This window comes from Equus przewalskii, chromosome 3 (assembly GCF_037783145.1).
Source record: "Equus przewalskii isolate Varuska chromosome 3, EquPr2, whole genome shotgun sequence".
NCBI lineage: Eukaryota > Metazoa > Chordata > Mammalia > Perissodactyla > Equidae > Equus > Equus przewalskii.
In genome coordinates this window covers 82,252,656-82,269,874 of record NC_091833.1, presented here as the reverse complement: position 1 = coordinate 82,269,874, position 17,219 = coordinate 82,252,656, and the positions used below count along the sequence as shown (strand labels likewise).

The 17,219-nt window shown below is 35.6% G+C and overlaps 1 protein-coding gene across 4 annotated transcripts in view; it reads right to left on the bottom strand.

Annotated features, from left to right (window-relative positions):
• The window catches only part of GABRA2 (gamma-aminobutyric acid type A receptor subunit alpha2), a 129,563-nt gene that overhangs the window by 35,106 nt on the left and 77,238 nt on the right, over window positions 1-17,219 (bottom strand). For all 4 annotated transcript variants that reach the window (XM_008530918.2, XM_070612916.1, XM_070612917.1 and 1 more), the window contains 2 exons: window positions 16,356-16,499; window positions 15,216-15,368 (listed from right to left, as the gene is read on the bottom strand). In XM_008530918.2, coding sequence (XP_008529140.1) covers window positions 15,216-15,368; window positions 16,356-16,499 — 297 coding nt within the window. The remainder of the gene's footprint in view (window positions 1-15,215; window positions 15,369-16,355; window positions 16,500-17,219) is intronic.

The window sequence follows — 17,219 nt, the reverse complement described above, 5'->3', positions numbered from 1 at the left end:
CCCGATGTGATGGGACTTGGAGGTGGCGCTTTTGGGAGGTGATTTGGTCATGAGAACGGACCCCTCAGGAATGGAATTAGTGCCCTTACAAGAAGAAGCCAGAGAGCTAGTTCACTCTCTTTCCGTCACGTGAGGCTACAATGAGAAGGCAGCAGTCTGCAACCTGATAAAGGGCTCTCAGCAGAAGCCCACTGTGCTGGCGGCCTGTTCCCAGACTTCTAGCCTCCAGAAGTGTGAGAAATAAACTTCTCTTGTCTATAAGCCACCCAGTCTATGGCACTTTGTTAAAGCAGTTTGAACTAAGACAGTAATATTCTCATTTCATGACTTTAAAAGAAAATAATATATTCAGTATGATGACAATAAGGCAATAAAAGAACAAGAGACCACAGAAAACACTTTCCTATAAAACGCCTCATTGCTGTCAAATTCTTTTACTATTTCAATCTTGTAATTGCACTGCTATAAAATGCAGCGTGAATGTTCAAATGTTAATAGTTTTGGTGATTTCTTCTAGCTCCCTGAGGTGATTTAACTGGGGAGATATTATGTTATTTGTGATGAATAATGTATTATTAAAGAATTTTTATCACAAAAAAGTCACCCAAGCGGAAGACGTTTCCTTAAAAGACTGGGATGTATTTGAAAATAAGTAATAGTTTTCATTCTTTTTCTGGAGAGTTAAAAAACCAAGAATAAAAATGCACTCAAAATTTTCCTATAGTAAAACTAAATATTTAATGACCTAAACTTGTATAAATAGTAGAATAATCAGAGTTGAAAAAGCTATTATTTTCCACTCTGTTATTTCAAAGTTTAAGTGAAGAAAACAAAAACTATGTTTACAAAAAAAAAATCAAAACAAAACAAGAACAAAAAAACTGTTCCCTTGAAAACCAGAAATCTCCCTCATATTCTCTATAAAGACTTGGGTTAACTAGGTTAATTTTGCATAAAATGCAGAATACGACACCTGGAAATGAACAAACTTGGAAAAGCTATTTAATGTATTAGTTGCTATATTATAATCTGACGGCATCGATTTCTGGGCGAGGAATAGGGCAAGGAGTCTGAACGACTTCAATCAGAGGCTGCTGATACCGAAAGTTAACTAGGAGAAGTCAAATCTGAATGTTCACCTCAAGTTTTGATATGTTTGCTTAGCCTGACTCTCAAACAGAAATTACCCATGTAGGAAGCAATCACCTGGGATATTTCTGACTCCAGGCTCTTAAAAAAAAAAGAAAGTAAAAAATAGTTTGATGGCCTAATGGTGCAGTAGAAAAAGTGAGAGCATTAGAGTCAGAGAGCTGTAAGGTCAATTTTTTTCTGTAACTGACCTGCTATCTGATAACAGAGTAGCCTCTTAACATCTCCGGGGTTCAATGTTCTTGTCTGAAAAAGGGGGGATAGTTACTTTCCTAACCAGGGATGGTTTTTTTTTTTTCAGAATTAAACAAGTAAATTTGAAGCGCCTATCACAGTATGTGAACCATAGAAGGTGCTTAATAAATGCTGTTTTAAAATTTTTTCTTGTCACAATGACTACATGGATTTCAGTGTAAGAGATGGGATTGGATAACCCGCCCTTGTGACTTGAATGTTCATAACTGTATTGACGTGATATTTGTACATCCTGGAAAAATCCAAAAAACAATTCATGGACAAAACAATAGCATATACTTTTAATTCTCTTCCTATACCCTTACTAATAATTTTTTCTCATCAATGAACCCTCAGCAGCCCAGCTCTATTCCTGAAACAACTTCTAAACCCGCCTCTAGAGTGGAACTAGAAAGCTTTCTAATTTTCCTTGCCATGGCTTATTACTGTATTGTGCTTCAGTCACTTTCCTGATTGGCAGTGGCTGACTGGGCTGAGCCTCTGACAGCGGGAAGGAGGGCGGCCGGTGGGCTGGCAGCTTGCTGATTAGCATGAGCTGCCTTGTGCCAAAGTCAATTCTGGGCTGCCAGGTGTGCCGCCTGTTAGCATTCCGCAGCCCATGCCCGGGGAAGACAGTGATTTGGAAGGAGTTTTGCAGAGACTGTTTGCTGCCCTGCACAGGCTTTCTGTTCTCGGCTTCTCTATCCTGCTACCACCCAGGCCCTCCACTCCCACAGCCACCTCCTCGCTACTTTCCAATTAAAGCCATCTCTGTCTCCTTCCAAGGCTGCCCCAACTCTTGAGCCTGTACCCAGGGGACTTTCTGATTTTCTCTCTTTTCTAATTTTTTCAGCTTTATTGAAGTATAATTGCCAACTAAAATTGTATATTCAAACTGTACAAGGTGACAAATTGATATAGAGCGAAAGGATTCCCACCACAGAGTTAATTAACACACTCATCATCTCACATATTTCCCCCTTTTTTCTCTTTTTTATTAAAAACAGAAGTTCTACTCCCTTAACACATTTCAATTATACAATAGAGTGTTATCAACTATAGTCACCATGTTATACATTAGATCCTCAGACCTTACTCATCCGGTAACTGAAAGTTTGTGCCCTCTTACCAGCCTCTCCCGATGCCCCCACCCCCACTCCCAGCCCCTGGCAACTAGCATTCTAGTCTCTGTTTCTATGAGTTTGACTTTCTCTCTCTTTGCTTTTGCTTTTTCACCCAGTTCTCATGGAATACTCTTTCCTATCTCTGCATGCTTTGATCCATAGGCTGCAAATTCCAAAGTTCACAAAGCCTAGGCATGGAAAATAAATAAGGAAGGTGGGCAATGGGGAGTGGTTGGGGATGAGACAAACTACAGGGGCACGGCCAACAGGACTGCTGCTGCTCAGTTCCGGTCCAGGGTCGCCACGCAAGAAGACGAGTCCCTCTTTTACCAAATTTTCTGATTTTTCAATCACCCTTTTTTAAACACTGGAAACTATTACAATCTATACATATACACATGCAAACATGATTTGATATATGTGGACAATAAAAGATAAACACATTTTATTATCCATAAATTATCATCTATCTATCTACCTATCTATCTATATCTATCATCCTTTAAGTTCTGTGTAACTCTATGGTATTCAGCAGCTTGTCCAGATAAAGTAAATGTAAGAAATGGCCTTGTATACGAATATGGGAAGTAGTTAAAATTTTGTAGAACTGGAGATTATAAACTCAGGCTAAAGGAATTTGAATTCAGGAAAGAAGCATACACACACATACACACACACCACTTGGATTCACAGAACATTCTACAATATCCTTGGTTCTCAGGAAATACTCAAACTTGCTATTTGTTGAACATATAAAACAACAAAAGTATATGTTTACTTTAAGATTTAAGAAACCTTGAACACATATTGTTTGATTGAGCCTCTTAGCATCCCTATGAGGTAGATACCATATGTTTTATATCCATTTACAGCAGAGAAAATCTAGAGTTTAGAGAGGTCACACAGTTGCCTAACCTAGAAGTGGAGTCAGGATCCGACAGAAGCTCTTTTCATTTTGCTGCCATATTCTTTCAAACATGTAGTAAGTACTCAATAGTGTTAGAAAAAATTCTATATTCATTACTTCAGATCATGATTCTCTCTTTATTAACCAATGGTAAACTTACTAGATGACTGGGTTCTCAAAAGTTACAGTGGACTGTTCTTCTTATCTACTAATTTTATGATCACCCACAGTATGTAGCTGAGTTTCACACAACAAGTACACAGAGCCCATTTTCTGTGTGACTTTCTAGAACTAAATGAAGAAGCATATTTTTCACTCACCAATTCCACTGTAAACAAGACGTTTCTAATATTAAGCAACTTTTTGGAATGCCAGTAATGGGAAAAAAATGTCCCAGAGTAGGACTAAATGTTGAGACCTATGGGGAATTAGACAATGATGAGGGAACCAGCATAAAGGGAAGGAAAGATGGAGAAAGAGAGGAAGAAGACCAGAGACAATACTGATAAAGGTACAAAGGAAGCAGATAAAATGATAGTTCAGAATGATAATGTAATAGTTAGATATTTAATATTTGGCTTTATAATGCATATTGTATGGGCAATAAAGAATTTTAAGCTTACCCCAAGAGAGGTCTGGCCTTTGCCCTCAGCTTCTGGGAATAACTTGTAGGCCTTGGAATGTCAAACCGCTTAGGAGTAACTTTGTTTGCCTGGGGCTTTGATCCAGCCAGATAGTAACAACTGAATTTAGGGTGGGGGTCTGGGATCATGCCATATCAGCTTGACCTCCAGAAGAGCTGAACTGAGATGAGCCATAAGACTAGTCAACCATGCCCATGTGACAGAGCCCGAGACAACCTCTGGGCACAAGGTGCACGTGAGCTTTCCTGGTAGGCAACATTCTGTATGTGCTGTCACACATCAGTGCCAGGAAAGTAATGCTGTCCATGACTCCACCGGGAGAGGACAACCGAAGCTCTGCATTTGGCACTTTTCCTGGACTCAACTCTATGCGCTTCTTCTTTTGGCTAATTTTTAATCTGTATCTTTTCTTTGTAATGAACCCTAACTGTGAGCGTAAGAGCTTTCAGGGGTTCTGGGAGTCGTTCTAGTGAATTATCAGCCCTGAGGGGGATTTGGGGAGCCCCTGAACTTATAGTTAGCGCCAGAGTGATTGCAGCCCTCTGGACTGTGTTCCTTCTAAACTTCATAGTCGGCCTACCTATTGCAATGGATAATTTTAATTTATTCACTTTTTACCTAACATCCATTCAACCTTCTTTTGGAAGTAACATTCTGATTTCCTAATTAAGAAAATTAGGAAACTACCTTGGCTACATTTTTAGTCTGTATGGTTGTGGTTTTGCTAATCTAACTCCTGTTGAACTAACAAATGTTTATGTGTTAAGTATCTATCACTTGTATCTCTCTCTCTCTCTATCATCTATCATCTATATATGTATGTATGTATGAATCTATCTACCTAAAATCATTTTCCATTTACTTATTGTCTCAGTTTAATTTACTTATTGTTCAACAGTTTTAAAAAAGAAGCAAAAATAACTGCCCTCCTGAAATTTAAATTCTAGTGGGGGAGACAGAAATTAAACAAAAACAGATTTTTATGTAAAATATTGGAAGATGATATGTGCAATGAAGAAAAAAATAGAGTAGGACCGGGGGGGCAGAAGAGTCAGGATTGGGAAGCAGTTCAAATTATGATAGGTTGTCAGGCCTCTGAGAAGATGAGAGCTGAGAAAAGCACTAAGAAAGCAAAGGAATGAGAAAAAACTTTCTGTTCCATACAGATTATAATATTAAGACAAAAATATCAGGGCATATTTCTTATATATAAATGCGTAAGCTTATTCATATGTTCATAGTTAAAATTACAGTCATATATTCACATGTAAACTTATTCATAAATTTGAAAAATCATTTGGCTTCAAATATACAGACAATAATTGGCAAATTCTTTATGATTATTACTTATTTATATGAAGTTCTGAAGTAGACTTATTAACAAATAAGTTAGGAAGTTACTTATTAACAAATAAGTAACTGAAAGGACCAGAAACCACAATTTCACAAAATAAGCTGTATGTTTTTACAAACACGAAATGAGGTTTGTAAATTGTGAATGTATTGTCTACTCACGGGAGCCTTAAAAGCACAAAATCTGGGGTATAAAGTTAAAAGTTGTCCAAGTGCTTTCTTACACTATTGGCAACAGAGAGCAGCTACCTCATCATGAAGAGAATCGTGTTTGGTTTTTGCTCAAGGATGTGTCCCGAACATCTAGACAGTGCCGATAAATAGGTGCTCAATAAGTATTTCTTCGTGTTGAATGAACTAAGCATGAACATTCAGAGAAGTCAAAAGAGGCTTTTATCATCACAAAATACATGGGCAGTCCCTTTGAAGAAATATCTGAAAAATATCAAGCTGGATCTACAAAACCACAGAATAAATGCAATACACAGAAAATGAATAGTTAAAACCCAGTATAATGGAGCAAAGTCTCTAATATCAAGAGGTGCACATTCTAATTTCAACTCCTCTGCCTACTGTCTTGTCTGCTCTGTTTTCTTATTCTATTCACAGCATGAAACCAGACCTCCAAGGTTGGGAAATTTAACATCTCTCTCCCAGGTCATATTAATTTCTTAACTGTAATAGTTTTTTTCCTTGGGTGGGTTATGGGTCACAGAAAGCCTTGAGGCAGGAGGAGGGAAGATGATTTAATGATCTCTCACCAGCTTGTAAATCTGCCTGTGAATTCAGAGACAAAAATTTGAGAAGGTAGAAACTTTTGCTTAGGTAACTGCTGTCTATTAGTCAGACGACGAACGGCCAAACTCAAAAGGAGGCAGAATACAATGAAGAATGGAATAAAGGTGTAGAATAAGGAGGCTGGGGGGCTTTCAAGTCTCATTCCAGACAGGATATAGGATTTTTGTTTATCTTTTACTTGCAAACACACACATACACTCACACAGAATTATATTATTTACAAGCTTTACACAGAATAACTTGTGGAGATAATACTAAGAATGTTTACCATCTAACAGTCTCAATTTACATGAAAATATGACTTTTTGATCCTTAATTCTGTACTGTAAATAACTGATATAAAAATTTACACCTTCAAAGAGAGCCTGGATTTTTTTTTTTTTTTTTTGAGGAAGATTAGCCCTGAGCTAACTACTGCTAATCCTCCTCTTTTTGCTGAGGAAGACTGGCCCTGAGCTAACATCCATGCCCATCGTCTTCTACTTTATACATGGGATGCCTATCACAGCATGGTTTTTGCCAAGCAGTGCCATGTCCACACCTGGGATCTGAACCGGCGAACCCCAGGCCGCTGAGAAGCGGAACATGTGAACTTAACCACTGCGCCACGAGGCCAGCCTCTAGCCTGGATTCTTAATTTTATATACATTTTATTGACTACCAATCTTTAAAAACTTTTGAGCATTTGTTATAGTTAAACCCACCAGCTTTGACACTAACACATTCTTTCGATTCAAAGTTAAATATTTGTTCGTCTAATAACCTCTCCTCTATACTTAGACAGGTAGAGTTTTCTATTGGCTGCTTTTAACATATGCATTTATGTGATTTATGCTACCAAATCTCTGTCTTTACTTCAATGCAATATTTTACTTTCCTCACATTTATCAAACAAATACTTAATTATTTTATTTTACCTAATTTGTCATATATTTACATATAAATTTAGATCTTTCTGGAATATCAATTCTGTCCTAGTCATTTCCTTCCTGTTTTTAATTATTGTATAATTTTTCCATTAAACTTTTTTTCTGCATTATTTGTGCTCCAAAAATCACATAGTTCTATTTTTTAAGTCATCTGAATGAAAACCTTCTGTTATTTTTGGCACTACAAATTTTTTTGTCTTTAGGGGGTTGGCCCTGTGGCCGAGTGGTTAAGTTCGTGCGCTCTGCTTTGGCGGCCCAGGGTTTCGCTGGTTGAGATCCTGGTCGCGGACATGGCACCGCTCATCGAGCCATGGTGAGGCAGCGTCCCATGTAGCACAGCCAGAAGAACCTACAACTAGAGTATACAAATATGTACTGGGGGGTTTTGGGGAGAAGAAGAAGGGAAAAAAAAGATTGGCAACGGATGTTAGCTCTGGTGCCAATCTTTAAAAAAAAAATTTTTTTGTCTTTGATTCAATAATTTGCAAATTTGGAAATAGGTATCTGAGAAGATTGCTTTCAGTCTAGATCCTGGGAAACCCTTGTTGTAGTCACTCAATGCTGTTTCTTTCAACTCATGACTTATTAAAATTACTTTAAAATTCACATAACATACAACTCACCATTTTAAAGTGTACAATTCAGGGGAATTTACGTATTCACATATTCTTCAATGACCACCTCTCTCTAGTGTCACAACGTCTTCATCACCCCGAAAGAGCATCCTATCCCTGGGAAGTAGTCACTCTCTGTTCTGCCCTGCCTCCATCCACTGGAGACCTCTAAACTGCTTTACGCGTCTATGAATTTCCTTATTCTAGATAATTTGTATGAAAGGAATCATAAAATACACGACCTTTCGCATCCAGCTTCTTTCACTTAGCATGCTGTTTTTGAAATTTCATCCATGTTGTAGCATGTATCAGGATTTAATCTTTTTTATGGATGAATAGTGTTTCATTGTAACTATATACCACATTTTGGCTATCCATTCACCCATTGATGGACACTTGGGTTATTTCCACCTTTTGACTATTGGGAATGATGCTACAAATGTCTGTGTGCAAGTTTCCAGGTGAACATATGTTTTCATTACTCGATTATATATTTAGAGGTGAAATTGCTGGGTTGTATGATAACTCTCTTTTGAACTTTTTGAGGAAATATGAAACTGTTGTCCACAGAGGCTGCAGCATTTTACATTGCCACCAGCAATATATGAGGGTTTCTATTTCTCTACATCCTTGCCAACACTTATTTCCCGTTTTTTTAAATTATTATAGTCACCCTAGTGAAGGTGAAGTGTATGTTACCGTGGTTTTGACTTGCATTTCCTTAAATCCAATGATGTCGCACATGATTTCCCGTGCTTGTTCGCCGTTTGTATACTTTCTCTGGAGAAAAGTCCATTCAAGTTTTTGCCCCTTTACAAAATCCATTTCTTTGAGTTTATTTTTGAGTTGTAAGAGCTGTTTATTTATTCAGGAAATTAAATGCTTATCAGATATATGATTTACAAATATCTTCTCCCATTCTGTAAGTTATTTTTTCACATTATTGATAATGTTCTTTGATGCACAATAGTTTTCAATTTTAATGAAATCCAATTTATTTTTTCTTTTGTTACTAATGCTTTTGGTGTCAAATCTACTGAGAATCCACTGCTAGGATCATAAACGTTTATTCTTATGTTTTCTTCTAACAGTTTTATTGTTTTAGATTTGATATTACAGTTTTTGATCCACTTGAATTAATTGTATCTGGAGTGAGGTAGGGGTCCAACTTCAATCTTTTGCATGTGTTGGTCATACAACCAACCAGCAACCATTTGTTGAAGAGACTATTATTTCCTCATCTATGAGGTCTTGACACCCTTACTGAAAATCAGTTGGCTACAGATGTTTGAGTTTGTTTCCAGACTCTCAATTGTATTTCATTGGTCTGTATGTCTATCCTTGTATCATTACCACACTGTTTTGATTAATGTTGTTTTGTAGTATGTTTTGAAATTGAGAAATCTGAATCCACCAACTTTGTTTTTCTTTTGCAATACTGTTTGGTTATTTGTAACCCCTTGTAATTCCATATGAATTTGAGGATCAGTTTTGCCATTTATGCAGAAAAAGGCCATTGGACTTTTGGTAGGTATTGGATTGGATCTACAGATTGCTTTAGAGATTATTGCCATCTTAACAGTATTGTCTTCCAATCCATGAACATAGGATGTCTTTCCATTTAATTAGGTCTTCTTTTTTCTTTCAGCAATGTTTTGTAGTTTTCAGTGGACAAGTCTTTCATCTTTGTTAAATTTATTCCTAGGTGTTTTTATTCTTTTGGATGCTATTGTAAACGGAATTATTTTCCTAATTTCCTTTTGAATTATTCATTGCTGGTGTTAAGATTCAAACTAATTTTCGTGCATTGATCATGTACTCTGCAACTTTGCCGAATTTGTTTTTTAGCTTTAGTAGTTTTGATTCTTTCAGTATATATTACACAACCATATGCAATATAGTTTTACTTCTTCCTTTCCAAATTATTCCTTTCCAGTTTGGATGTCTTTTATTTCTTTTTCTTGACTAATTTTTGCTCTGGCTAGGACTTTCAGCACAATGTTGAATAACTAGTGAAAGCAGGGTTTATTTTCTTGTTCCTGATCTTAGCGGGAAAGTTTTCAGTCTTACACCATTGAAAGTGATGTTAGCTGTGGGGTTTTCATAAATGTCCTTTTTCATCTTAAGGAGATTCTCCTCTATTCCTAGTTTTCTGAGGTTGTTTCTTTTTAACAGGAAAAGTGTTAAATTTTGTTAAATGCTTTTTCAGCATTTATTGAGATAATAATGCATGTGTGGGTTTTTTTTCATCATTCTGTTAATGCGGTATATTATATCAATTGATTTTCTTGGGTTAAACTACTCTTGTATATCTGAGATAAATTCCACTTGGTGATGGTGCATAATCTGTTAATATGCTATTCGATTCACTTTGCTAGTGTTTTATTGAGGATTTTTGCATCTGTATTCATAAGGGATATTGATCTGTAGTTTTCTTTTCTTGTGGTATCTTTGGCTTTGGTATCAGGGTAATGCTGGACATGTAGAATGTTAGGAAGTGTTCTTTCATCTTCCATTTTTTTGTAAGAATTTGAAGAGGTTTGGTATTAATTCTTCTACAAATGTTTGGTAGAATTCACCAGTAAAGCCATCTGGTACAACACTTTTCTTTGTTGGGGGCTTCTGAATACTGACTGAATTTCTTTGCTTCTTGTAGATCTGTTGAGATTTTCTGTTTCTTTTTGAGTCAGGTTTGTTAATTTGTGCATTTCTAGGAATTTGTCCATTTCATGCAGATTATCTAATTTATTGGTGTACAATTGTCATCTTATTCTCTTATCCTTTTAATTACTCTACGATTGGTAGTAATGTGTTCACTGTCATTTCTGATTTTAGTTTTTGAATTATCTCTGTTTTTCTTAGTCTAGCTGAAGGCTTATCAGTTTTGTTAATCTATCAAAGAACCAACATCGGTTTTGTTGATTCTATTTTCTATTCTTTATTTCCTTTATCTCTGCTTTAATCTTTATGTTTTCCTTCCCTCTACTGGCTTTGGCCTTCATTTTCTCTTCTTTTTCTATCCCTTAAAAGTATAAAGGTAGATTATTGATTTGAGATTTTCTTTCTTTTTTAACGTAGGCATTTATAACTATAAATTTCCCTCTGAATGCCGATTTCACCGCATCCCATATGTTTTGGTATGTTGTGTTTTCATTTTTATTTATCTCAAAGTATTTTCTGATTTCACTAGTGATTTATTCTTTGATGCATTGGATCAGAGTGTATTGTTTGATTTCCACATAGTAGTGACTTTTCTAGTTTCATTCTGTTTTTGATTTCTAGCTTCATTTCAATGTGTTCAGAGAAGAAACTGTATTATTTCAGCCTTTTAAAATTTATCGAGAATTGTTTTACAATGCAACATGTGATCTATTCTGGAGAATGTTCCTCATGCACTTCAGAAGAATGTATATTTGCTGTTGCCGGGTTGTACCTGTTTCTTTCATTACCACTTCTGCAGGTTTTCTTGTTTGGTACTTTCATTATTCCTAGATGGTTCTCTGTAATTGTGCTCATCTCTTTGTTCACATTCCCACATGTTTTTTTAATTCTCTCAATATACGTTTCTCTTACAGATTAAATTTTTGTAGTTCTGTATGTGCAGGAGTATATGTGTGCTTTGTTTGTTTTGTTGGTTGTACCCACAATATTGAAAAAACATTTATTGTTGCTTAGAATTGAACATATTCTTATTTTTTAATATTGTTTCTTCAGTGAGTTTAATATGGAAGAATGCTCATTTTTATGGATCACTTTATTATCCCTCCGCCCAGTTATTTGTCTTTCATTCATCATATATTTATAGCACCTACCATGTGCCAAGCTCTATGCTAATAGCTGTGTGTAGAAACTCTCTGTCTGAAGACTGAGACATGCATGTAAACCAAATATCTGTAATGAAATGTAATAATTGGCAGATGCGGACATTTACCAAGCACCATAGAAGAAGGATGGAAGGAAAGTCTTTTTTGAACTATTTAGTGCATTAACAAGTAAATATATTAATGCATTAATATATCATGTACTTCATATTGAAAATTATCTATCAATTTGAATTGAAGAGTCTCTTGGAATTCTCTATAATATCCTAATGTAGACCTAAATTTAATTGTTAGATATAGTTTCATTTTATTATTTTGTAAATGCACAATTCTTAAAGGATTATGAACTATAAGTATTGTATTTTTCTACATAATTCAATTGTGGCTTATGAAAGCATCAACTGCTTATTCACTGAGGACAAAAAATAATTGAATAATGCTTGTATTTGGAAAATAACCAAATTATACAGTACTCTGTAAACTATTTCAATTGTTCTGCAATGAAATAGAATAAATAGATCATAAATATGTGATATTAGTGCAAAGAAAACATGGATGATATTGTCATAACAAACAAATGTTAACAATGTTTAATTAAACTTGATTTTACAGACATATCCCGATAAATTTCAAGCCAGCCACTGCAGTCATACGATTAACCCAAATTAATAAAACTCTAGCATAAAGTGTAAAATTTAAATTTTGTTCCTAAATGTATATATTTTTAACTTTTCTATACGTGTACATACATTTTAAAAGAAAAAATGCTCTTTCTATTCTCTTCTCCATTCTTTCCTTCCATTTCCTATCCCTAATGCATAACGTGTTTGTTTAGAGATTTCTAAAACTCCCCATCAAATCTCAACTGCAAAAAGGTTCTGTTATCTATCTTACACAATTTCGTTGTAATTTTAACTTATTATAGTATTTCTTGATGTTATTTACAGTCTATATCATACTTATAATTAGTGACTTAAGCCTCTAAGCAAACTTGTTCCTCCAATATTGTAATAATAAAAGGCCTTTTTTCCAAGATAAAGAAATTTTTTATGTGTTTGTTAAATAGTCACGTGATGATTTGGAAAGAGGAAAGCACCAACAAAGCCCATTTTGAGTTCCTTCCATTCTATGTTGGAGAGGCAGGATTCTTTCTTTCTACTGGTGAACCCAACTCCATTCCAAGTATTTTCTTTAGAATACTTCAGAAATCTCTCCCTCTTCTATATCTTAAGTATCCTTTTTCTTTCTTGAACTCTTCCACTTAAAAGAGAAACATGAAGGCAGCATAGTGTAGTTGAAAGAACTTAGGCTCTGGAGTAAGGTCAAGAGCTTGGACAAGATAAAATTTTAGAGTCTCCATGAGTCTTCTGTTTAAAGGAGGGATATTATAATCTACTTCATGGATATAATAAGAAGTAAAGAAGTAGTGACATGTTTAGTATGTCACTTGACATAAAGTCATTGCCCCTGTTGTTCAAATTTCCAAGCTAATAATAATATATTAATAATAATAACGACTCACTTCTCTCTCTAGCTACCTTAATCTTTCTCTCTCTCTCCTTCAAAATTTGTTCTACACCAGCTCTTCCTCTTTCTTACCTCTTATTCCCGTTTTAATCTGACTTTACTCCAAAGCAACTGTTCTCATTGGATTCATTAGTGTCAGCGACCTTCTTCTAGTCAACTTCACTCAACGCATTTTAGAGTTATCTGTGCATATTTGACAGTGAAGATCCAAAATGGCTGTGTATGTGTGCGTGACTGTGTGTCTGTATGATATATTTTGAAATTCTCCTCTTTTCCTTTTACTATATTGTTCTCTACTAGTTTCCTTCCTAATTCTCTGAGTATTTCAATTAATTCCTTTTTATCTCTTAAATCCTACAATTTTAACATTTTTAAGGATTCTGTCCTCTGTTCACTTATTGAGTCACCTAATTTATCTAGGAGATAAGCTCTAGATTTGTAAGTTTTATTAACTTTCAGCTAATGATTCTCATATTTATATGACATTCCCTAATTCATCTATGCTCCATACACTAATTTCTACTGGTCTACTAAACATCAAATTGATATCACAAGGAACTTCCAAATCCACATAACTTAAACTACATTACCTTTTCCTACTTTTCCTCTCCCTTCTCCTTGCTTCTATTAATGGCAACACTATCTACTTAAAGTATTGAAGCAGAAAAACAGAAACATTATCCTAAATTATTCTTTTATGTCTACTCACTATATATGTTCACCAAGTCCATTGGTTTTATCTCTCAAACATCCTTTGACCCTGTGTCTTTTTCCTTTATTTCTACTGCCTTATTTTGGAATGATCTAATCATATCTCATCTGGACTATTTCAGTAGCCTCCTAACTTTTCTTCCTGCCTCTGGTTATTTCCACTTTCCAATTCATCTTCCACAAAGATGGCATATCTTTCTGAAGTACAAATAGGATCATATTAATAATAAAAATAGCTAACAGCTAGACAGCACATATTAAATACCAGGCTTGCTCTGAGAGTTTTACACACGTCTATGACCTCACAACACTATAGTGGCTTGCTATAGCCTAGCAAGATAAAGCAAGATAAAGGTACATTGCATTAACATGGTCTACCAGGTCCTTTTCATCTAAGCGTCAAACTATAATTCTATCTGCATCTACACTGACCTTGAAACAGTTCACTGTCAGTAAACACACTATGTTCTTTCATCCCTCGATGTCATTGCAAAATCTATTCTTTTTGTCTAGGATCTTGCTCCATCTCTTCTGACTGAGAAACTCCTATTCATCCTTCAAAGTTTAGCTCAGATGTTAACTCAGCTACTTACTCAGTTCTCTTAGAGAGGATCCACGTTGCTGTTTTCTAGAACAACATGTATATAGCTCTTTTATAATGCCTTCATCTCGCGTTGCCATTATCTTTTCTGCTTATTCTGTTGCCCTCCACTATACTGAGCTAGTAGAATGTAAGGACTATATTTTATATGTATTTGCATCTCTACGACCTGGTGCAGTATGTGACAGAGTAGATTCTCAATAAGTTTTCTAAATGAATGAGTGTACTAAATATGCAAAGGTAATCTACCTCGTCACAAAGTGTGCTCAGCCTAGTTCATACATCCAAAGAGCAGTAACCAAATTCCCCTGCGTAGTGTAAATCAAGAAAATTAACTTTGTTAATAAACACACTAATCATAGTGAATGAAGGGGTCTCTCTCTCTTTCCTTCTCTTTCTTTCTCTCTCTAACTTAAACTATTAAGATCATCTTTGTCTATCTAAAAACAACAAAAACAAATATGGAAAGCTTAGAAATATGGTATTGTTATACTCTAAATGAAAACCTCTAAGAGTATTTTCCTTATACCGGAGACAAATGTTGAGAAGCAAAATTATTTAAGAGAAAGAATACAACGTATTTCCAGAAGATCTGAGTACTGTTAATATCCCTTATTAACAGTGTGGCAGTGACTCTGTATTTTACTCTCCGAGCCACAGTTTCCTCGTCTAGAAGGTGAAACAATACTCCCTACCCCACATCCTACAAATTACTGATGTGAGTACTGAGAGAGAGAATGCTTTTGAAAGCAGGCTACAAAAGATAACGTGCTGTACAACCAAGTGTGTAGTTAGTCACTCACCAAACACCGTTCTTGCAGGCACAGATTCTCTGTTAAGCCAGAATGACACTTGGGAGAGAATGACAGTCATGATGCAAGGCAGATAGGTCTGAATCACAAAATACCCAATTTTTCTTTTCAAGTGGAAATGAGCTGTCATTACAGTATATTCACCTGGAAGAAAAATTTAAACAGCTTAAGGAACTGTAATAGTCAATAGTTTGAACATTTTGGAAATGGAAGGGATTAGAGAAAGAACAGTCCATGATTATAAAAAAAGAACTTATCACATGATATGCTATGAAAAGTAAATAACCTTTAAATGCCTGCTTAGCATAGCACAAGTATTTAAAAGAGAATTTTAATATTACCAAGAAACTTGTACTGCATGTCCCATGGTATGGTATTCATTTTTCTCTCTAGGTCATGCTTATTGACCAAGTGGGTACAGAATTCATAAATGCTCTCTGCCATAAATTATCTTACTAACTCTGGTCCCTCATCTCCACTGGTACTAACCTCAAGCCTCTGTTCCAACTCAGTCCAGTTCTCTCTGGCTCTTTAAAGTGTGGATTTCTGGCCATATCTCCAAGTCTCATCTGCTGGCCCAGATTTTCTACTTATAACCCCAGAACTGTTACCAATTCTGAATTTCTCAATGCTGTATGTCCGCTCTAATTCACTTCAGTCAGCTCTATTCTATCCTCAGAGCTCCTTTCCTTTCTGCTCTCTGGGTTTACATCTGCCAGATGTACGATCATTAGTCCACACAGCTGCTTTTCCTTAGATGAGTGTGGCCCTTAGAAAGAGTGTCAGCTTTAGGGGGAAAATAATTAGAAAACTAGGAAAATTATAAGCCTGTTTGAAAGTAACTGGCTTATCTGAGAAGACACACACGCTTTGAATATGTAGCATATTTTACGCCAGTGTTTCTCAAACTTTAATGCACACCTTGGGGTCTCCTTGAAATCCTGTTAAAATGCAGATCCTGACTTAGTAAGGAGTCAGGCTTGAGACTCTGAATTTCTAAAAAGTTCCCAAGCACAGGCTATGCTGCTAGTTCTTGGACCCCAAGAACAAGAGGTTTTTAGAAAACTGACATCTCCAATGACTTGAACCCATTAATTTTCTTAGGAATTAGCTTTTCTTTATTTTACTAACCTGTACTGGATTTAATTGTCTCCTTCCCAATGGATTGGCCCAGCAGATCATATTGATTTAATCTAGAGCCATCAGGAGCAACTTGCACTGAATCAGATGCATTGTAAGTCCAAATATAAGTGACCTCTGAGGTTGTATATGCATCTGCAGGAAATCAGAAAAAAATCTTTTTAAGCACTTTAGTAAGAAGAATCAATACAGTGCAACATCAAAGGTTGTGTATTTCATAGAATCATTGTTTACTATAAAACTGATATTTACGGATCTCATATTTTAGAGTAAAAATGTCTCCTTGAAGTTTACAGCTTCAATATGAAGAGTGTGAAGCAGACCAAGAGTGACAACCATGACCAGGAGAGTATTTTCATTGCAACCACTTTAAGAGGTGAAGAGTGAATTTGTCTTTAGAGCCTGCAAAAATCATTGGGCCCAGAGACAGTTAAGATATTTCCCATAGTCCCAGGGTAGTAGGTTAAGACATGGTGGTAAACAGGTTATGAATGCCTATTTAAATAGTTTATTTAGAAATAGCAATTGCTCATGAAAGAACAATCATAATTTAAAACGATATTGCTTTCTGGACATAAAAGTAACTTAGTTAAGAATTAATGACTTAGTTATCATGATACAGCGCACTTCATTAAAAGAATAAGAACTAATTATTGCAGAAGATAGAAAATAAATGAGAATGCTATAGTTCCATCAAGTTGCAAACACTTTTGAAAACATGTTCATTTTACAATTAATTAATGCACACGGATCTCACTGGACTATGCTTTCACAGCATCCCAGTTAAGTTGTGAGTGGGCAGGAAGAGAAAAAATATATACAGACCGGGTGAAACTTCCCGATTTATGTGGCCAA